The sequence below is a fragment of the Podarcis cretensis genome (genome assembly GCF_951804945.1).
Source record: "Podarcis cretensis genome assembly, chromosome: 2".
Classification (NCBI taxonomy): Eukaryota; Metazoa; Chordata; class Lepidosauria; order Squamata; family Lacertidae; genus Podarcis; species Podarcis cretensis.
In genome coordinates this window covers 115450925-115473723 of record NC_137171.1, presented here as the reverse complement: position 1 = coordinate 115473723, position 22799 = coordinate 115450925, and the positions used below count along the sequence as shown (strand labels likewise).

The 22799-nt window shown below is 45.4% G+C and overlaps 2 protein-coding genes across 2 annotated transcripts in view; both read right to left on the bottom strand.

Moving 5' to 3' along the window:
* Nucleotides 1-2087: 2087 nt before the first annotated feature.
* On the bottom strand, nt 2088-8200 carry LOC307208715 (zinc finger protein RFP-like). The gene is made up of 7 exons (XM_079963599.1): nt 7721-8200; nt 7055-7150; nt 6525-6755; nt 5507-5529; nt 4350-4471; nt 3135-3167; nt 2088-2915 (listed from the first exon to the last, which is right to left on the bottom strand). Exons 1-7 carry the CDS (start codon nt 8150-8152, stop codon nt 2407-2409), a joined length of 1446 nt encoding a protein of 481 aa, XP_079819725.1. The 5' UTR covers nt 8153-8200; the 3' UTR covers nt 2088-2406.
* Nucleotides 8201-10592: 2392 nt separating this feature from the next.
* LOC307208698 (zinc finger protein RFP-like) overlaps nt 10593-22799 on the bottom strand; it is a 30942-nt gene continuing 18735 nt past the window's right edge. The window contains exon 7 of the mRNA XM_079963573.1: nt 10593-12221. Coding sequence (XP_079819699.1) covers nt 11689-12221 — 533 coding nt within the window. The 3' untranslated portion in view covers nt 10593-11688. The remainder of the gene's footprint in view (nt 12222-22799) is intronic.

The following is a 22799-nucleotide window of genomic DNA, read 5'->3' as shown; positions in this document are numbered from 1 at the left end:
GTTTATTATTGTTGTGGGGCTTTGAGGTAGAATGATATCATTATGATCATTTTTCCTTTACTCCCCTCTCTGACCCTGATTCTCTTATGACAACCGAGGCTGACAAGTGGAAAAACAAACTTGGACTCTTTTTGGAAAAAGGTGAGCGATGGGGAGGCATGGTAAGAGTTATAGAGAATGTGGCAAAAGTGGACATGAATATGATTTTCTCCTCATAGGCTGTGAGCTCATGTTCTTGTATGTGCCAAATGCTACCATGCTCCTAATTTTGGGGCCTTTCCATAGGAAAAACCTCCTGCTTGATGTTTTTATTATGTTTTTAAATATGCTGTAAGCCGTCCAGAGTGGCTGAGGAAACACAGCAGATGGATGGGGTATTATTATTATTATTTTATTATTAAAGAAGTGTGCCCCACTCAAAGGTAAGAGTTTGCATGCTAAACATGCGGTCCTTGATCTAACGCCAATCTCTCACACCCGCCTTTAACTGATGAATGAGTGGGAAGAGAGAGAAAGAGAAGCCAGGGCCGTAGCTAGGGGGTGGTGAGGTGGGCCCCTGCCAGGGAAACAGGTGAGGGGAGGCGCAAAATCGGCTAAAAATATGTCCATAAATAAAAATATTGATTATTGCCTCATAAGAAAAGGTTTTGTGATAGGAATTTTGAGGTCTTAGATATATTGTAATGTTCATAAGTGTACCAACCAAGCAGGTCCATAGATCAGCACAGGAAGACCGACCTGGAACTATTTTGATTCCTAAACTGAGCAAATGTTTTCTCTGCAAGGTCAAAGTGGGAAACTTCCCCATTGTCTCTTTCCTCACAAATCCTGCCTTAAGGGCACATTTAAGATATGAATAGGGTGTGAGCCTGTGACCTGGCCCAGGAACGAAGTATTTATCATTACAAAAGATGGGCCAGGCTCCCCAGGAAATCCAATCAAGTAACCTGCCAGACAAGAGATAAACAACATTCAAATTTCTGTTTTACACCACCTTTTCTGTGATGTATGTATGCTGTTTCTGGGGTTGGCCATGATCTACAGGGCCATTTTTCTGGGTTCCTCCTCTCCTGCGGGTGAGGGGAGCACCCTGTTGCAACAGATCAATAAAGATCAGGCTTACTAGCTGCTTTGCTTTTCAATATTCTCTGGTTGGCCTCTGTTATTCTCTCCTACCAATAGGGAACCTATGTAAGGACTCTATACCCCATAAGGGAAAAGGGCAATTTTTGTTCACAGCAGTTTTTAATAGAGGGTGAATTGAATGGGTGGAGGGGTTGGAGGAGAGGTGGAAAGAAAAGCTAATTTGTCCATGGTTCGGGGTACAATCTGGACAGTTTTGCCAGGGGCACAAAATCACCTAGCTATGGCTCTGAGAGAGGCGAGTGCTTTTTATATTTATGGGAAGAGCCTGGATTAGGTAAGGAAGGAAAGGGATTCTGGAGCTTCCAACTCTATGGCCAGTGAAGGCCTTGCTGAAGGAAAGGGGAAAATTAAAGGGCAGGATTGAGGCTGAGGGAAGTTTCAAGTGGTGCCCATTCAAAATTCAAATTTTATTCAGAATAGTTGATGGTATTGTCTATAGGAAGCTGTGTCACTGTCTTTCAGGAGTTTGAAGAACTAAATCAGAACAAGAGCGAGAGTAGGATTGTTTTTTTATTCCAATTACTAGGTCACTTCCTTTTACCTCTGTTCCCACTGCACCTATTGAAGGAGCTAATTCCCAAGGGAGAGCATGAGAGACGAAAGGCAGGTTTCAGCTGCTAGAATAGTGATTGCTGCTAGGTGGAAGTCACAAACTATACCCACAAAAGAGGAATGGATTTGTAAACTAAATGAATATTTAATTTTGGCAAAATTAACTGCTATAATAAGAAATAAGTTGAATCAAGAATTTTAAAGGAGTGGAAATGTTTTGATTAATACATGGCAAAATATTGTTCAAAAAAAATATGCTAATATGCCTAGATTAAAATGTGAAGTACTGGATGGAAGAAAAATTAGTAAGGAAAGATAATAAGAATATAGAGATGACTTAAGAAGACTGTAGAATGCAAAGATTATTGTAAATTGTATAATGTGGAGGAAATCGAGTGGGGGGGGCGGAGGGAAGTGGGAGGAGGGAGAAAAGAATATGATGGATTGAGGAAATAGAAACGTAAATGTGTAGGGGGATGGGGAGGAAATGGTATTGGCTTTGGTACATTTGTATTGTAATGTAATATGTGAAAGGCAGGTTTCAGGACTGGCAGGAGAGTCAAGCAATTGGTGCGGTTTACAAAAGTGGCCTCAGAAAAGAATTACACCATGACGGAGACTCGGCTCAGCCAATCACTGTTCTTCCAATATGGCTTCCCCTTTAGTGCCTCTGAGAAAAGTCTGGAGAAGACTTGTCTGTCTCTACACTCAAGAGATTGTCAGGTGGCCTTTGGCAGACACGTAAAAAAAGGGTTGGAGGGTCTCTCTTGAGAAGGAGGCTGCTGAGAATGTGTAGAGGAGGACTGCTGTATCTGCATCGTAAAAGGACACCCGTCCCCCTTCACAGTTCAGGGTCACTCGGATCCTCTTGGGCTCCTCACTTGGAAGAGGGGCCTCATGGGAGGAGGATAACTCGTACCCACCGCCCCACTTCCCCAAACCCCAGATCCCTTCCCTAGTATCAAAAGAGAACTTGCCCTTCCTCTTCACAGACTTTCTGGCCACCCCCACCGCCCACCCTTCCTCACCTCCCACAATGACCTCCCAGAAATGTCTGCCTGCTGTGAAACCCTCACATCCCAGCACATAGCCATATGTGTCAAATCTCTCAGGGTTGTTTGGCAGGTATTTAAACACTTTCCCCCTTCGCACACTCTTTCGATCCTCAGACAGGGAGAGCCAGGGATTTGCTGTGTCTGGATCCAATGTGACGTTTTCTGTGGGGGCAGATGAGGAAAGAGAAGAGAAATGATGTCAGCTGGGAGACTGACACTTCTTTAGACACATGAAATATGAAAAGGGTTTTCATGCACTGCGTTCAGAACTGGGGTCTCCTTAGGTTCTTAATAATGATTCTTTAAACATCTGCAGTTCTTTCAAAGCACTTCACACATCTCTCTCCTGAAACTGTGCCTCCTTTACATCCTGAAATTTACCTTGATGCAGCTGAAGTCCGGAGTCCAGAGTGTCTGGAGAAGAAAAGGGAAGAGAGATTTAGCATCACACCACCACCCAGAGAACAAATCTGGTAACAACAATATGAGCTCCTGAGATTGTAGATGTGGTGCCATCCCATCATCCCAAACCACCAGCCACACCAGTTGGAGCTTATGAGAGTTGCAGCTGAAAATGTCTGAAAGCCACCACAATGGCCATCCCTGATCTACAGGGTGGCAATTTCAAAAGTCTTTATAAGGCCTTGCGCGCCATTTTTCTGGGTTTCTCCTCCTCTCCCGCGGGTGAGGGAGCACCCTGTTGCAACAGATCAATAAAGATCAAGCTTACTAGCTGCCTTGCTTCTCAATATTCTCTGGTTGGCCTCTGTTATCTTCTCCTACCAATAGGGAACCTATGTAAGGACTCTATATGGGCTATTGGATACCCCATAAGGCAAGGGCAATGTCCAAGTTCTAGGCCTCCTCAGACCTAAGAAGAAGAGCAGGACCTCCAAAAGACCTCCCTGTCAGTATCAACCTTGAGATGTAAGATCTCTTCCAGGACTGGAGATCTCATTCCCAGTTCCCTCTGATCCCAGATGGCTTTTTGACAGCCTCCCGCCTCCTTCACATCAATCTCAAGGCCAGAGGAACAGAGGAGATGCCCAAAAGGCTGTAGGTGAGGCTACTTGGGAAATGGGTGAGGAGTGTGAAAGCACCTAAGGCCTGGCGGAGAGATGTGAAGCAATAAAATACAACTTTCTACAGAAAACGTACGCGAGGGTTACTTTCCTGGGGATTGTGCATAAAGTTGTGTAAGGTCAGAATGACCCCTGGAATTGCCCCTGCCATCTGAGATCTCTGACAGCCCGCGAGACCTCGAAGGAGCATCTCAAAGCAAGGAGGATCGCTTAAAAGCAAATTCCGTGTAGGGATTAAAAGCGCTTTTTCTCATGAGAGCCTCCAGAGCCCAGCCAATGAGCGCTTCCTGCTTGCTTTCTGTTTGTTTATCTGCAATCCACATAAAAGTTTTGATTGTGTAAGTAAAAGCAGCATGTTGTGAGTCATCTGTATATTAAAGTGTGGCCTCTGGACATTGAAATAAAACAAAAACATAAACCTTTCCTGGCATTACTAATATTACGTATGACCTGGAGCCTTTCATAAACACTTTTAAACATCCAGTATAGAATCCCTGTTGCCTTTCTTCATTACCTTTGAACTGCTGCATGACTTCCTCCAGGAAGAGACTCATATCGCAGAAGTCCCAGATCCTCCACTTCAGAGAACAAGGAAAAGCCACAGGAGGATCCTCTAAGTTCTCTTTCTCCTGAGACCTGGGAGGAGAAAAACAAAGTCAAGCCACCATCTTTCCAATGCAAGGAGCTTTCTGACAAGGCAGGGGTCTCATCCTGATGATAAAGGCATGATGGATATATCATGAAGACTTGGGAGCAGGGATTTTCCAATGGCAAAAGGGAGCATCTAGAGAGCACCTAACAAGATGAAGGAAAACTGACACACACCTGCTTCCAAAATATACAGAAGGAAATATAGGAATATGAGATTAAAGGTAAAGAAGCTGATATATGCAAATTATTATTTTTTTGAAGAAAACTTAACAATACAAGGGTTTTAGGCAGAGATTTGGTCTACACCAATTTTAGTGAAGCATTTCAAGTGAATATAATAATAATTATTTTTTAGCCCAGTGGTTACATTTAAAAAAGGAAAACATATTAGAAATTAAAACTGTATTTTCTAAACCTGGAAGATTTTAAAATATGTTGCAGTTGTTTGGGGGACAGGGCTCTCAGCGGCTACTATTCTTGATGGCTGGGTCAAAGGCAGTGGTGCCTCTGAAACCACAGGAGGGGAGTGTCCTCTGGGGCTCAGATCCTGCGCACGGGTTTCCCACAGGCATTTGGTTAGTCACTGTGAAAACAGGATGCTGGACTTGATGGGCCATGGGCCTGATCCAGCAGGGCCCTTTCTCACATTCTTATATCTGAAGAAGAACCTGCAGAAGCCAGAAATACGCTGGATATTTAAGGGTAAGTTATAGTGAAGATATTTACAAGCCCCTTTGGGGTGTTCCCCCCTTTTTTATCAATTGCTGAGTAAACGAATCCGTCACAGAGAAGGCCCTTCAGAAATATGCAATGGGAATGACTTCCAGTCTGTGATTGTAGATGGGACCAATAGATACAAATGACTACGAAACCGTGTCCCTGTTTTTGTCTGTGATCTTGTTAAATGCATGATGGGGTCCTAAGCTATCTCTGGAAGGAGGAACAGGAGAGCGAGTTTCTCACCTGTTGAACTGGAACTTTCCTAGAATCAGAATAAGGCAGGGGTTTTCCATCACTTACCTCTGCAAGGAGCTTCCGATATCCTGGAGGGAAAGAAAGAAAGATGTCAGTGGAGCCATTTCTGCACTGATCACTGCAGTGATGACTAGTAAACGCTCCCCTTCTTCCCTTTTGGCCAAGTTGTCCAAATAGCTGAGAGATTCAATCTCACCCTGGTTTACCATTTTGCCCTGCACAGTGCATGCCAGCTCCATGTTCACCTGCGACCAATTTGTTTATTGCTAGGTACATCTCATACTCCCGTCTTAGATCCCAGGACAGCACCTGAAGGAACATGCGCTTGATGCAGTAATGATCACCAACTTGGAAGGGTTTGGAAGGTTGGCTTATGAAAACTAGCCACAAAGCCTATGTACTACTTCAAGTGTGGGAGGCAGTATCAGTTGTATTCAACTGGTTTTACTCAGATACACTGTAATTAATGAACCTTGGATAGCCATCCCCATTAGTCTACTCTGAGTAAAGGTTAATTGACTACAAGCTTATACCTCTGGGAATCACAGATGGGGAGAGCCCCATTGGCTTATGGGCTTCTCAGACACCTCTGGTTGACCAATGAGAGAAGAGGATGCTGAACTGAAGGGGCTTGCAGTTTGATCCAGCAGGACCTTTTTTGTGACTCCAGAGCTAATAGCTTTCATCCTTCTTCTACCAACTGTTTTTTTTACAACGATATTTTTCTGTGGGGGAGGACTAAGGAATGCTTGTACAATTATACCTCAGGTTGAATTTGATTAAGGTTGAGCGCTTTCGGGTTGCGCTTCGCGGCAACCCAGAAGTAACGGAGCGCGTTACTTCCGGGTTTCGCCACTCGCACATGCGCAGATGCAGAAAATGACAATCTGAGCATGCGCATAAGCGGCAACATGCAACCCGCGCATGTGCAGATGCGCTATTGCGGCTTGCGTTCCATTCAGGATACAAATGGGGCTCCGGAACGGATGCCGTTCACATCCCGAGGTACAACTGTAGTCTGAAGCAGCCCACTCCACCCTCTCACATCAGGATGAGGCCTGACCTGGAGGAGTTCACTCTCTGGTTCCTGAAGCTTCTCCTCCATCTCCCGGATGAGGCTGTCAAGAGAGGAGACTTCCCTGGAGAGTCTGGCCAGCTGCTCCTCCCTTTGGGCTGCAATCTCCTTCTCCACTTCTGCCATCTGAGCCAAAAGAAGTTTCTCTTGTTCTTCCACAAACTGGTGGAGTCGCCTGAACTCAGCCACCATCTTTTCCCTCTCTGCAACTGTTTGTTTCTGCAGCAAAGAGGTTGAAAGAAGAGAACAGTGGGCCAAAATCAGGCATCTAGTCTGCTCTTGCAGGATGAAGAGGCCAGTTATCAGAATTTCCTCAGACGGCAACGTCTGACATATTCAACAGAGAAAGAGCTTTGTAAAAACTTACAACCCCACCCGCTCTTTTAAACGGTATTTCATGCTATGTGGGAGATCAGACAGTTCAAAAAGAAACCTCTTTCTCTATTTCATATTCATTTCCCCAGATTTTGATTTAAGACTACAGCACTTATTCACTTCCAAGTAACAGTGATGCTTACAAGCAGGTCTTGGCTTTCCTTTTCTGCATCTGCTTTAAATTTCAGAATTTTCTCTCTCTCCTTCCTCACATTGTCTAGGCAGCTGCTGATCTGATCCTGAAAAGAAAAGAAAATCATACTTTGGTTGCTTTTCTCTTTGTTGGAGTTTTAGTATTCATAATAACAAGAAAGTTGAATCATATGCTTGCTCCCTGCCCCAAAGACGGTGGTCTTTGCCTTGGTCCCCCTTCTTCATCCTGGGTGCCTGTGGCGCAATGGGTCAGTGTGTCTGGCTGTTAACCAGAAGGTTGGTGGTTCGAGCCCAACCAGGGACGGCTGTGGGCAGAATTCCTGCATTGTGAGGGGTTGGCCTAGATGGCCCTCAGGGTCCCCTCCAACTCTACTATTCTATCCTTGCCACCTGCACTGCCCCACCCTCCAGCCCTTTCCTAAGGGAGCTGCTTCCAGAGGAAGGACTGTGGTTGAGTTACTCCTGCATGCAGGGGGGGGGGTATGGGGGGCACCATACTCCCCCCCCCAAAAAAGGAAATTGAAGAGTTTTGGAAGTTTAGTTACTGTTTGGTTGCAGGAGGGGAGAATACATTAAAACATTTTCTTGCAAGACCCTCTTCTCTGTATCTCTTTCACCCTCACCACCCCCAAAGGAAACCCAGAAAGATTTTATACCTTGTACTCCTGCAACGCCTCCTCCAGAGGGATCACCTCGTGGCTTTTGTGCTCCTTGGATCTGTCACACACCACACAGATGGGGCTTTCGTCCTCCTTGCAGAAGAGCTTCAGGGGCTCCTGGTGCTTCTCGCAGACCCTCCCCTTTCCTTCTGCCCCCTTTTCCCCTGGAAGAGAGACTTTCTCGGCTCCCAGTATTTCCACAACGTTTGCCAGCGGCCGATTGGGGATGAGGTTCCTGTGCTGAATGATTTCTCTGCACAGAGGGCAGGAAGCCTCTCCCTCGGATTTCTCCCAGCACTGGATCAGGCAGGATCGGCAGAAGTTGTGCCCGCACTCCGGGATGATCACTGGATCCCGGAAACACTCCAGGCAGATGGAGCAAGTGGCTTCCTCGCAGAGATCCTGCACGGCACCCCCAGGAGCAGCCATCCCAGGAAGAGAGAGAGCTTGCTTGCCTTTTCTTCGCTTTCCGCGTGCCAATTGCTATGTTTCCGTTTCCCGGGAGGAGATTATTCCACGGTGGGGACTCAAGATTTCCCTTCCGCTCCGCAAATGTGGAGTTAGCAAGGAGATCTGGGATATTTCCTCTCCCGCCCAGGAAATTCAAGCAGGACGACTCAGGATCTCGGCTGCCTTAGAGATGTGTCTTTAAGTGGAACAGGGTCTCTTTGATATGGAAATTTATTTATTTGTAATGAGAATGGGCAGAATTCCTTGCTTCTAATTTAAAGAGCCATGCACCTAGGAGAGGCAGAGATAAGTGCTTTTGATTGTTTCTTTAGCTTCACTGCCAGCCTCGAACGCCACTGAATGAATGACTCTGCCGACTCCTTCCAACTGCAGATCACAATGTTCAGCCCAAACTCCACTGCGATGCACATTCCCACGGGACAATTGGGCCCTCGTCCGCATCCACAGACTTGGGAAATTTTTAAGCTGCTCTTCAGGACCAGTTTCTTCCCATTTCCCCCCCGCCCATTGATCCCATCTCCAGTCTGTCCATCCTCTCAGAAAAATTAACATTAACCATGGAATTTTAAAAAAACCATTTTGTGTGTGTGTGGGGGGGGAAGCGTTCTCTCTTTTTACTTGCGGTATTTTATATCTTTATATACTGCTAAAGTATTATTGTTTGGTGGCTGATACATACCATATTTTTCTGTGTATAAGAAGCCCCCATGTATAAGAAGACCCCTATTTTTTGAGTCCAAAATGAAGAAATAAAAATATTTTAAACACCAAACAGAACAACTCTGATATTTTATTAAATATCTAGGCAATCACCAAAACCTATGAGCTAACCCTTTTTGTAAAAAATAAAATAAAAATGCACTCCTATGTCTACTCAAGAGTAAGTTCAAAGGGACTTATCCCAGGACACAGGGCTATAGGCTTAATTTCCTCTTTGCTCCACAGAGCTCAGAAGAGGTTAGAAAGATGTGCTGCCTTCACTTCCACTTCCGACTTGAGAATTGCCATTTGGAAGACCATGATAAAAATGTTGAATGAAAACACCTATTCCTATTTGTTGCCCCATCTGTTTGGCATTGGTTGTGTAGCAGGAAACCCCCCCCCCCCCAATCATTCAGTTTGTACAACCTTCACACACACTCACACTCACACACTACATACGCTACGCTTCTGTTATAAATTCATAGAAAATCAACCATACATCGGATTTGCACTGCTCCACTTTTATTTTACTCCATGAAGGAAGGACTACAAAATGGGGAAGGTTTGATACAGGGCAGCCATAATCCTTGAGCATACCAGCACATCCACAGGAGCCCTGCCCAGTCGCTATGCCAACCCTGATGGTCCTAGACAGAAGACCATCAAGATCACAAAGAACTTGCATATGGGAGTGGATTCAGCATGGACTGGAACAAAGGACAATAATCAGCCCTTCCCTCTGGGGGCAGGAAACTGCAAACTCCCCTCTGTCACCTGGAAAGTACTCATGGGGAGGGGGAAAGGGGGAACCAGCCAGGTGACAGGACACTCAGGTTACCACCACAACGCCTCCCTCAACCCCTCCTTTCTGTAATGTATGCATGATGTTTCTGGGGGTGGGCTTGACCTAGAGGGTGGGAATTTCAAAAGTTTTTATAAGGTCTTGCACACCATTTTTCTGTGTCTTTCCTCTCTCCTGCAAGTGAGGGGAACACCCTGTTGCAACAGTTTAAGAAAGGCCAAGCCTACAGGCTGCTGTTTTGCTCCAAGTTATCCTGGTTGGTGTCTTTGTTTTTGTCCAAGGGAGCACTCGGATTTTTCCGGTAACACATTTGCCTACAACTGTCTGTGGGTTAAAAAGTGGGTGTCTATAGAATACCTGCTCTCTCCCTGACATGGCAGATACGGCTGAGACTCACTTCTCTCCTGGTGGTGGGATTCCCACAAATAAAGGGATGGGCAGACTTCAGACTTGGGAGATTTGCTTTCATTTGTAATCGGAATCCTGAGATCCAGAAATGGACCCAGGTGCGAAATACGAGCTTATGCAGGGAAGCCCCTGAAATCTGCCCCTCACTCAAACTGGATTGACTCCTCTTGCAGACATTCAGGGTCAACACAGGAAGGTCTGAAGAGGAGCTACAACATAGAGAGGAGCTTTGCAGGGAGGGCTTTCAAGCACATCTCTGAAGGGACCCTTGTTAAGATTTCAGATTCAGAGTGCAGAGTGTGTTGGACTTGGGATGACAAGGCCCAGGTTCAAAGCCCTTTTGACCATAAACTTTAACGTGTCTCCTTTTTCTAAGACTCTCAGCTGAGCCTCTTCTACCTCACAGGGTTTCTCTGAGGATAAAACAGGATATCGCCCTCCTAAAACCCCTGGAGGGAGTGTCCCGTGGAGTTTGAAGCAACAAAAGAGCCACAAGAAGCACAATCTTTAATAGAATCAAACACGTTAGCACAGGAAACATGTCCCAAATACTTTCAGGCCCATTATACAAAAATATAAGAAGAGGTGATCTCTAAAAATATAGATAAGTATCTGACTGTTCACTACAAAGCATCTTGGAGTAAATAATTGTATACATGGGAATTTTGTTACGATATGGATGCAATGCAGCTGCAAAGTGCTAGCTTGAAAAGTAAACATGATGGGAATGTTGGGACTGTTCCATCCCAAATTTACCCCCCCCCCTGAAATTCTCTAGTCTAGATTGTCATTCAGAACCTCTGACAGAGGCTCTTCATTGTCAGAGGGGATTTTGCTACATCAAGGCCCAAGACCTATGTGGGGGGTTACATTCCTAGGCTCAGCATTTTTGTTGCTGTTTAGTCGTGTCCGACTCTTCGTGTATGGAAGGGCAATATTGAATAAGTCAGGAAGACCCTCGAAAATGCCCCACAAGGAACCATCCTTACTTGTCCGAAGCCAGAGATCTTGACCTTTCTAGTGGCCGGTAAGCAAGGTGGACTTAGAAATCCCCCCCCCCCCACTGCCAAAGCCGCCTTTCTGGGCCCTGGAGACTCCTGAGAGATCTCACACAGTCGCTTCCAACAGTGTTTCCCAGTCTCTCGCGTTCTTTCCATTTATTAATTTGTATTTTGAGGAATGGCTCAAGGGTTCAATCTGTACTCAACTAGCAAACAGGTCTCTTTGGATATGGAGATTTTGCTGATTTGCCACATGCTTCCCTAAGGAGCAGCAAAAAAGAGGGATTTTGAAACTTCCATCTCCCTGGCCAGTGGAGATCTTGGAGGAGGAAAAGGGAATCTGAGAGCAGGATTGAGGCTGAGAAAGGTTTTCAGTGATGCTCTTTGCATAATTCTTATTTTATTCAAAAAAGATGATGGTACTGTCTCTAGAAATCTTAAGTCAGAGTTGGTGGTTGGAGAGAGAACTACATTGAAACAGGAATGTGTGTAGGGTTAGTTTATTCCTAAGTTTAGGGAATGACAGGGCACCCAATCAATCAGTGTCGTTTAAAAAGCTGGCCCAGGAAGAGAGAGTTGCATCATGATTGACGCTTGTCTGTCTGCACCCTCAGGCAAGAGAGTCTCAGGTTCCCTTTCTCACTCACGTAAAAAAAGGGCTGGAGGGTCTCTCCTGAGAAGGAGGCTTCTGAGAATGAGTGGAGAAGGGCTGCTGTATCTGCATTGTAAAAGGACACCCGTCCCCCTTCACAGTTCAGGGCCACGCGGATCCTCTTGGGCTCCTCACTTGGAACAGGGGCCTCAAGGGGGGTGTACCCAAAGTCCCACTTCGCGAAACCCCAGATCCCATCCGTAGTATCAAAATACACAACCCCCTTCCTCTTCACAGACTTTCTGGCCACCCCCACCGCCCACCCCTCCTCTCTTCCCACAATGACTTCCCAGAAATGTCTGCCTGCTGTGAAACCCTCACATCCCAGCACATAGTCATATGTGTCAAATCTCTCAGGGTTGTCTGGCAGGTCTTGACGCACTTCTCCATCTCTCACACTCTTTCGATCATCAGACAGGATGAGGCGGGGATGTGCTGTGTCAGGATCCAAAGTTACGTTTTCTGTGGGGGCAGAGGAGGAAAGAGAAGAGAAACGATGTCAACTGTGAAGCTGACTTTTCCTTAGGTACATGACAGAAATAGCATCCCCTCTGAAATGAACAGGGACTCCATGGCTCTGCATTCGAGAGAGGGACGTTCATCAAGTTCTTAATAAGGATTCTTGAAGCATCTGCAGTTCTTTCAAGGGTTCACGCATTATTTACATCGAACCCTTGCAAAGACCCTGTAAGTTGAGTCAATCTTACTATGCCCATTTTTCAGATGGGAAAACTGAGGCTGAGAGGCAGTGGCTTGTCTAAGGCTACCCCCCCCCACAAGCAGGGACTCCCTAATTCACATCTTAATCTTCTACCTCACACCACAGACCATGCTTGACATGCCAGGTAAAACTGGCAGCAAGAGCTCTCGCTCTTTTCTAACCAGTTTAATGTTTAATATAATGTTAGACCCCATCCTTCCAGGTAGTTTATAAAAAGCAAGAAAGTGGTTAGGCTACCGCAACCCCCTTGTGTGAAATGTCCTGCTTGGGATTCTTGACAGCGCATTGTAGAATCGTAGAGTTGGAAGGGACCCCAAGGGTCATCTAGTCCAACCCCCCTGCAATGCAGGAATCTGAATTAAAGCATCCACCACAGGGGGCCACCCAACCTCTGCTTAAAAACCTCCAAGGAAGGAGCGTCTACCCCCTTCTGAAGGACTCCCTCCCATGTTCTACAGTGTGGGCCTTTGGTCTGTTTCCCCCAGGCAAACTATCAGCAGTCAGCCAAGAACTAACTTGATTATCTCTTTTGTTGTTGTTGTTTAGTCGTTTAGTCGTGTCCGACTCTTTGTGACCCCATGGACCAGAGAACGCCAGGCACTCCTGTCCTCCACTGCCCCCCGCAGCTTGGTCAGACTCATGCTGGTAACCTCGAAAACACTATCCAACCATCTCGTCCTCTGTCGCCCCCTTCTCCTTGTGCCCTCCATCTTTCCCAACATCAGGGTCTTCTCCAGGGAGTCTTCTCTTCTCATGAGGTGGCCAAAGTACTGGAGCCTCAGCTTCACAATCTGTCCTTCCAGTGAGCACTCAGGGCTGATTTCCTTCAGAATGGAGAGGTTTGATCTTCTTGCAGTCCATGGGACTCTCAAGAGTCTCCTCCAGCACCATAATTCAAAAGCATCAATTCTTCGGCGATCAGCCTTCTTTATGGTCCAGCTTATCTCTTACGATTATCTCTTACGGTTTGGTTAAAGCAGAGCTTTTAACTTGACAACTATTACATCGTTGATATGAATGGCTTGCTTTTTCTATGTATTGTGTTAATGCATTTATTGTTGCAATCTCAAGATGAAAGGCAAGATTTATAAAACCTAGGAAGTGCCATTCCCACCTGTCACCTTGAACGCAAAGACCCCATCCTGGTTCCCCAGGCCTGATTGGCTATATGATGATTCATTTTTTTCACTGCTCCTCACATTTATGGAAAAAGTGGGCAGTGGAAGCACAATAAGAAGTCCATTTAAAAATTGGTCAGGCTGGTGGACATTAGGAAGAAGATCTGCTCTGCAGTCCTCTCACCTGCTCCCCACGTTATGGAAAGTTTGTGAAGCAATTTCTTTTTAAAGACACACATTTGTACAGCGGCCTTTGGAAATTATACTGTCTGTGATGTTCGATGATGCCAGTGCTGCTATTAGTCTTCTGTTTTGTTTTGTTAAATGTAATGGGTTTTTCTTGTTTATTGTATTGATTAGCCATTATTCATTTTACTCACTGTTTTCTAAAAGAATATCAGAATATGATTTTAAAGATAAGCAAGAGGTTCCTTTATGCTGCCATTTGCTGCATGTTTTCCAGATCTTATAATTCTCTTTTTTGTGGTGTCCAGGATCAAGCCAGACTGGTCTTCTGTCTTCCCATTGAGCCTTTCCCCCTGGTCTGCGGTGCAATTCTGCCCTGCTCTGCCCAGCTCTTTTAGGTTTACTCAGGTTTCCCTGGTCTGCCCTCATGTTGAAGCAGAGAAGTCATGTCTCCCCTCCAATTGCAGGGACGCTGTGAGGCATCTAATCATAAGCTTGCATTTTTATTAAAGCTTATATGTTTAATCAGGGCCTGTATCTTAAAAAGCTTAATGATTTTCAAATATTTTATGCCAGGAGACCAGTTGCCTAAAAACCTTGGCAAGATATTTTTACTCCTAGACAAGGGGCCCCCCTGATTTATAGCAGAAAACAATTCTCAAAGTCGTAAAAAGGGAATTACAGGCTGACAGCCAAGGTTACACTGACCCTACAAATTAAGGGTGGATAAATAGTAAAATGAGCCATATCTTCTTCCTAAGGTTAAGAAGGTCAAGAGCAGTGAAAAAGCATCTAGCTGGCAGAAACAGAACATTTTCTGGGAAGACTTTTCAAAAGCTGTTTGTTTCTTAAACTAAGATCCTTTTAAGATTTCTTTTCCTTTTAAAAGGTTGTTTATGTATTAAATATATTAGCTTAAATATAATTATGCAAAGGATTTAAGAAATGCTAGATTCTTATTTCATATAGTTGTAAGAGTTGTAACTATCCTGAAATTAAGTCAGGCACCAGCCCCCCCCTTGTCAGACAGAAGACGCCATCGAGCGCTCCTGATATATGGTTGTCAGGCCTTTTGTTTAGAAACCTTCAAATGAAGGAGATCTCAATGTTGATGTGAACTCAATCCTTGACATATGCATAAGATAAAAATTTAAGATTAATTATCTGTTTTGGAAGGCAATAGGGCAAGGAGGGCAAGAGGTGAGCTGGTAATTAAGATTCCTTGTTGAGACACATGTAAGATATATTACTACTTATTTGTCATTTATAGATAGAAGAATATATAGCTTTTTGATTTCCATAAAAGGGCAAGAAGGAAATGGGTGTATCTTTTGTGATTGGCTCTAGCAAACAGCCAATAGGAATTTCAACCAGGCTGATTGGACAGAGGCAGCCACAGGAGGAGCAAGGGGGCTGGATTAAGGAAATATAAGTGCTGGCCAGAATGGCAAGAGGCCAGGCCAGAGCTTGGTAACCATATACCACTGTGCCTCATATTTATTTGTCTGACAAATAAATTACTATTTTAATTTCTCTATTGCTGCGTTGAATATTTCATTCCAGCTAAGCGTTAACCACAAGCAGGGTGCTACATTTTATGGTGCCTCTGTGACTCGGATAAGTGGTCTGCTGGAACGCAGCCCCTTCGCCCTACTGGGCAGGGTACAAGAGAGAGGACCTCTAAACTGCTTACCCAGCGCGCACTGGGAAATTTTTCCAGGGGAACGCAGAAGACTCGTCTGTCTGATACCCTGCTCACTGGCGGCGACGGACCGGGGGGAACCAGCCAAGGGTAAGTGCACAAAGGGGTTTTGGCCCTCCAATTAATTGGGAGGAAGAGAAGTCTTGATCAAACTTCTGCGTCTCAGTAAGGGGGAACTGAGTACGCTAGGTGGCTGGGTACATCAGATGGTGATCTGGTGTAGGGAAAGGTTGGGAGGTAGAGTGTGGTGAAGTATCCAGCGCAATGTATGTGTGAGAAAGTACAGAGCAATTTGTAGCTGACCTGAGTGTGGAGTGAGTAGTATTCCGGTTCCTAGTAAGGCGACTTCACTAGGCGAGAAACCTCACAAAGCGCTTGTGTGAGTGACTGAGTGGATACTTCACAGGGCCATACAATGGGAGTTGGGGGTTCAAAGGGGGGAAATACACCTCTTGAATGTATGTTAAATAATTTTAAGAAAGCCTTCTCAGGGGCATATGGAGTCAAAATGACGCCAGAACGCTTGAGAACGTTATGTGAATTAGAATGGCCGAAATACAATACTGGATGGCCATCTCAGGGAACCTTTGATATAAATTTAGTAAGCAAACTTTGGTCTGATATCACCAAAGAAACTGGAGGGTGCCCAGAACAATTTTCATATATAGATTCTTGGCTGAGCACATTAAATAAAAATCCTCCATGGATAAGGGAATGCAAAGTCAAACGATGCAAATTATTGGCTGTAAAAGCCGAAGCTAGGAAAGGAATCTTGCCAAATAAACTCAAACCCATTTTTGAGGGGCCAGAGGAAGAGGTGCTTTCACCTCCACCCTATGCGCCACGCCGAAGGGAGCCTAATCCAAACACTCCACCAGTTGTAACCCCAAGGCAAGAAACTGGAATGAATAATGGGGGTGGAGTCACAGAGCTTGATTCCTTGATAGATTATGATAAATATCTTCAGGAGGCATTGGAGTCCTATAATAAAGCCCAAGCAGAAGTGGTTATTCCACCTGTGACTCCTAATAGACCTCCATCTACAGTCTCCTTTAGTGGAACAACTGATTGCCTACCCCAAACCCCTGTACATCCAAGTCCTAGAGAAATATTACAGAAGTTACAGGGAGACCTTGATCGGTCAGCAAGCAATACAGCCAGGCGTATAAAGCTGCTAAAAGAACGCCTTGGGACAAATACCATCCCCTATGATTTAAGGCCCCTAGAGCAAAGTGAAGAAAAAGGTCACGTAGTAGCCCCTCTTAGAAGAGTATTTGATGCACTTGAGGAGCCTGTGCTGGTTAACGGGCAACCCGGACCACGGCCACCTCGAACTTCGACCCTGCAATATATTCCATTCACAACTACGGATCTGATGAATTGGAAAACACACACCCCATCTTTCGCAGAAAAACCTCAGGCTATGATGGACTTGGTGACTTCAATAGTAAATACTCATAGTCCTACTTGGACAGATTGTCGCCAGCTCCTAAATACTCTTTTCACCACTGAGGAAAGGAGAGACATAATTGAAAAGGCACAGATATATTTGCGTGAGCAGGCCAGAGTGGGAAATATTTTTAATATTGATCGTCATCTTCAGGACAACTTTCCCTTGGAAGATCCTAATTGGGATCCAAACAATGCAATTCACCTGGCCAGACTTACCACCTACCGCCAGACACTTGTGCAAGGTATCCGCAGGGCATGCCAGAAGCCCACTAATATGTCTAAAGTCTCAGAAGTAGAACAGAAACCAAATGAGAGTCCGGGAGACTTTTTAGAGAGGCTGCAGGAAGCCTATCGTATATGGACTCCTTTTGACCCTGAAGCCCCTGAAAACAGCAGAATGATTACTGCTACATTTGTGGCCCAGTGCGCTTCTGACATTCGTAAGAAAATTCAGAAATCAGAAGGATGGGAAGGGATGCTGATGAGCCAAATTATGGCCATTGCACGCCGAGTTTATCGGAATAGGGATGAGGCTGAGAAACAAGAGAAGAAGAAGTGGCAGAAGGAAAAGATGGTAATGCTAGCCACAGCAGTGAAGCAAGATTACCGCCCCTTAAATGGAGGGAGAGGACGGGGAAAGAATCCACCACTGGGAAGGAATCAATGTGCAAATTGCAAGAAGGAGGGTCACTGGAAGCGGGAGTGTCCTGAACCCTTGAGGTTGGAAGAAGTACGCCCAGGTCCAGGCCCAGGCCCAGGCTCCGGCCCAAGAAACCAGGGACGGGGACGGGGAATGATCCGAGATGGAAGATATCAGAGACCTGGACAAGGACGGAGTAGAGACAATTTCATTGGACTGGCAGAAGAGGATTTTACCCAAGACTAGGAACGACCGGACTCCATAAAGTTAGGCTTCCAGGAGCCCACGGTCACGATTCAATTAGGGAGCCATTTAATAGACTTTATGATTGATACTGGGGCTGAATACTCAGTACTCCCAGAACTATTGCAGAAAAAGGCATCCAAAAGTGTAGTCATTAAAAGTGCCACTGGACAGTCAGCTAAGAGATCTTTCCTCCAACCTTTGGAATGCCAGATTGGGGGACATCGTTTAACCCATCAGTTTTTGTATATACCTGAGTGTCCAATACCTCTCTTAGGCAGAGATATGCTGTCCAAATTGCAGGCCCAAATCACCTTCACTCCTCGAGGTCCAGAAATGAAACTGCCATCAAAAGCAGCAGGAATAATTACCCTCTCAGTACCTAAGGAACAATCATGGCGCCTAATGTCAGCCTTGCAAGTCCAACCCACATTATATACAGAATTAAACAAGCTCCTCCGAACTCTACAGGTGCCACCAGGAGTATGGGCCGAAAATAGCCCACCAGGAATGGCTAAGAATATAGCTCCAATTGTAGTAACCCTAAAACCTATGGCTACCCCTGTATCTGTAAAGCAATATCCCTTACCCCGGCGAGCAGCAGAGGGCATCCAGAAACATTTGGACCGCCTATTAAAATATGGTCTGCTTAAGCCCTGCCAATCAGAATGGAACACACCCCTTTTGCCTGTTCGAAAACCTGGGACAGATGAATACAGGCCAGTACAGGACTTGAGGCTCGTAAACCAGGCTATCGAGACCTTGCACCCAAATGTACCAAACCCATATACCTTGCTGAGTTTGATCCCACCAGAAGCAACATTTTTTACTGTATTGGACTTGAAAGATGCATTCTTCTGTTGCCGGCTGGCACCACAGAGCCAACCTATATTTGCCTTCCAGTGGGAAGACCCTTTGACAGGAACAAAAGGCCAGCTAACCTGGACAAGACTGCCCCAGGGATTCAAAAATTCCCCAACTTTATTTGGCACTGCCTTGGCAAAGGATCTAACAAGTTACCCCTCAATACCGGGAGAAAAGGTGGTTCTGCAATATGTGGATGATCTTATACTAGCGGCAAAGGATTTTGATACCTGTAAAGAAGGGACAGAGGAACTGCTCCACTTGCTCTGGGAAGCTGGCTACCGAGTTTCCCAGAAAAAGGCACAGTTATGTTTAGAAAAGGTCAAATATTTGGGCTTTGACATCTCACACCAACAACGAGCATTGAGACCAGAGAGGAAAGAAGCTATTTGCCTTATCAAGGAACCTACCACAAGAAAACAACTTAGAGGATTCCTGGGAACAGCAGGGTTTTGTAGACTATGGATACCTGATTTTAGCAGTCTGGCCAAGCCCTTACATGAAAGCACTCGAGGTGCAGAAAAGGACCCATTTGTATGGGGACCTGAGCAGAAACAAGCCTTTTTAGTTATCAAACAACGACTTATGGAGGCCCCAGCCCTTGGATTGCCTAATTCGGAAAAACCCTTTCAGCTGTATGTACATGAACAGAATGGGATTGCAGCGGCAGTCCTGACCCAGAGATTAGGAAGTTGGAACTGTCCAGTAGCTTATTTGTCTAAACAATTGGACTCAGTAGCAAAAGGATGGCCTCCATGCCTAAGGGCAGTAGCGGCCACTGCAAGCCTTGTCAAAGAAGCTGATAAATTTACCTTTGGCCAGACGATGTATGTGAATGTACCTCATGCTGTTCTGACACTCATGGAATATAAGGGTAGTTATTGGCTGACGAACCCAAGAATGGCTAGATACCAAGGCCTATTGTGTGAAAATCCCAGGATTCATCTACGAGTAGTGAATATGCTCAATCCAGCGACTTTGCTGCCCCTACCAGAGGTAGATGATGAAGAATCACATGATTGTCTCCAAATAATGGATGAAGTTTATTCCAGTAGACCCGATCTGAAAGATGAGCCATTGAAAAATCCAGATGTTGTATATTATACTGATGGTAGCAGTTACCTGCATGAAGGTGCCAGACGAGCAGGATATGCTGTGGTCACTAATGAGGAAGTTGTGGAAGCTGAAGCTTTGCCTGCTGGCACCTCAGCACAAAAAGCTGAACTTATAGGTTTAACTAGAGCTCTGCAATTGGCAGCTGGATGTAAGGCAAACATCTATACTGATTCTAAATATGCCTTCTTAACCCTGCATGCACATGGAGCTCTATGGAAAGAAAGAGGTCTAATCGGAGCCCACGGGAAGGCCTTGAAATATGGACCTGAAGTAGAAATCCTGTTGGAAGCAGTATGGGCTCCAGAACAGATTGCTGTAATGCACTGCAAAGGTCATGGACGAGGAAGGGATCCAATAACCAGAGGAAATCATGCTGCTGACAAAGCAGCCCGAGAGGCAGCCCAAAAGCCTGTGGGAGGATTTATAGCAGCCCTCATACCAGAGGTAGTTCCAGAAGAAGTTAAACCTCACTATACCCCAGAAGAGAGGAAGTGGGCTGAACAGGAAGGAGCGGTTGTGAAGGACGGTTGGATGATCCTGCCGGATAATAGGATTTATGTACCTCATCATCTAGCAGGCACAATTGTAAGAAATTATCATGAATCTACTCACCTTGGCGGTACTGCAACCAGAGAGAGTCTCAGTCGGAAGTTGTATATTATTAATCTATCACAATTAGCAACTTGCATTTCACAGAAATGTGTTCTTTGTGCTAAAAACAATCCCAGGCAGGGACCGGTACAACCTCCTGGAATTCAGCATGTGGGATACGTCCCCATGGAAAGCCTAATTGTGGACTTCACAGAGTTGGTCCCTTCTAAGGGATTCAAGTATCTCCTTGTGTTTGTAGATACTCTTACCGGATGGGTTGAAGCTTTTCCCACCCGAACTGAAAAGGCACGAGAGGTAACTAAGAGACTCCTCACTGAATTGATCCCGAGGTTTGGATTACCTAGATGCATTGGAAGTGATAATGGGCCAGCATTCATTGATCAAGTAGTACAAGAAGTATGTCGAGTCCTACAAGTGAAATGGAGACTGCATGCAGCATATAGGCCTCAGAGTTCAGGGAAAACTGAAAGAATGAATCGGACTCTGAAAACCCAATTGGCAAAATTAACCCAGGAAACGGGATTGGGATGGGTAGATGTGTTACCCATAACACTGTTTCGTGTTCGGTGTGCACCCACAAAAAGACTTAAGTTGTCACCTTTTGAGCTCCTGTATGGGAGGCCACCCTCCTTTGTTCAGGATATTCCAGCTGACCTTAAACAAATAGGAGACCATGTGACACAGGAACAAGTGCAATCTCTCTCCCGTGTTTTTGTTTCTCTTAACAGGTGGGCCCTCGAGCGCACGCCGTGCAGCATTGCTGAGCCGATTCATCAGTTCCAGGCTGGCGATAGCGTATGGGTGAAAGAGTGGAAACGCGATCCACTTGCACCTAAGTGGCGTGGACCTTACACCGTCTTGCTCTCTACTCCAACAGCGGTGAAGGTAGCTGAGGTGACCCCCTGGATTCATCACTCTCGTTTGAAGAAGTCTGAAGGCAGTTGGACGTGCAAAGGTGACCCCTCTAATCCTTTAAAACTGACTCTCTCCAAAAACCCCTGTATCTAGCCCTACCGGGAACGGGCTAGGTCACGGGCAACATTTAGACGACCGGCCTGCTGCAGCTACAACCTGGAAGCTGGCTGACCTGCGCACGCCTGAAGCTTGAGGAGCGTCTGAACCAGTGACTGTGGACGGGAAGATTCTCTTATACAATTGATTGACTGCCCCCTTGTGGAACAATTATAAGGGATATTACTCATTGGGGATCCTCGGGATATATGTTTTGGTCTTGGTGGTTCCCCATTTCTGTCACTGGGGGAATTATATTGGGGCTAATATTTATTTGCTATCACAATAAGGTAATCTTTTGTGGAAGGAATGCATATGCTAGACATCAACATGATTTTATTATTAATCCTGATCCCTTGGGAAGGGGAAGGGTCCTTGAATCTGACCAAATTTGCTAAATATGGATTCCGCCATGACCACAATATGTGGGTAGGCTTAGCTGAGATGGTAGCCAATGTTGCAAATAGGACTAATTGCCTTGTTTGCTCTCTTGGGCCAGATGATTCAGAGGGAGGTATGCCCTTATTACCGATACCATTAAATGCCATTGGTATGGTAAGCGAAATGCCACACCAAACAGAAGTACAGAATTTCCCCGGATGGAACTCAACTAAACCAATACGAGTTATACCTGTGCAAGGGGAATTCTGTGTGCATAAATCATCAGATGCAGCTGATCCTACCATGATAGGCTCTTCTCATTGCCACTATACTTGGGATTATATTAAGAATAGTCAAACCTGGGCAAACGGTACTACGTATCGAACTCGGAATACCTTGCCCTGTGCACCTCCTTTTATTCATGCATGGAAAATGGTGTGGAACATAACTGACAGAAGAAGGCAATCTAACATACTGCACTGTGAACTCTCTACCCCTTTTGATATTTCGCCTTCTGCACTCCACGTACCAAAAACCTCAGACCCGATGGTTGTGGTGGATATGTGGAGAATGGGCATACAAGAAACTCCCTTCCATATGGAGTGGGACTTGTTTCTTGGGATGGGTATTACCACCAATGTGGATTATGCCCACTAGTTCGGCCAAGCGTACACGAAGAAACGCTGACATTTCTCATATAGCAGGAGGAAGTACCCAAAGTTGGAGTGGTACTGATGATTGGCCACCAGAGCGCATTATAGCCTATTATGATCCTGCCTCCTGGAATCCTGGTGAGCTCATACAAGGGGCACGGGATCCTATTTATAATCTAAACAGAATAATTCGATTGCAAGCAGTAGTGGAACTTGTAACCAATGCAACGGCCCAGAGTTTGAGACTTATTGCACAACAGTTGGATGAAAGTAGAGCCGCCATTTTGCAGCTGAAAATGGGAATGGATTATGTACTTGCCAGGCAGGGAGGCCTATGTGGA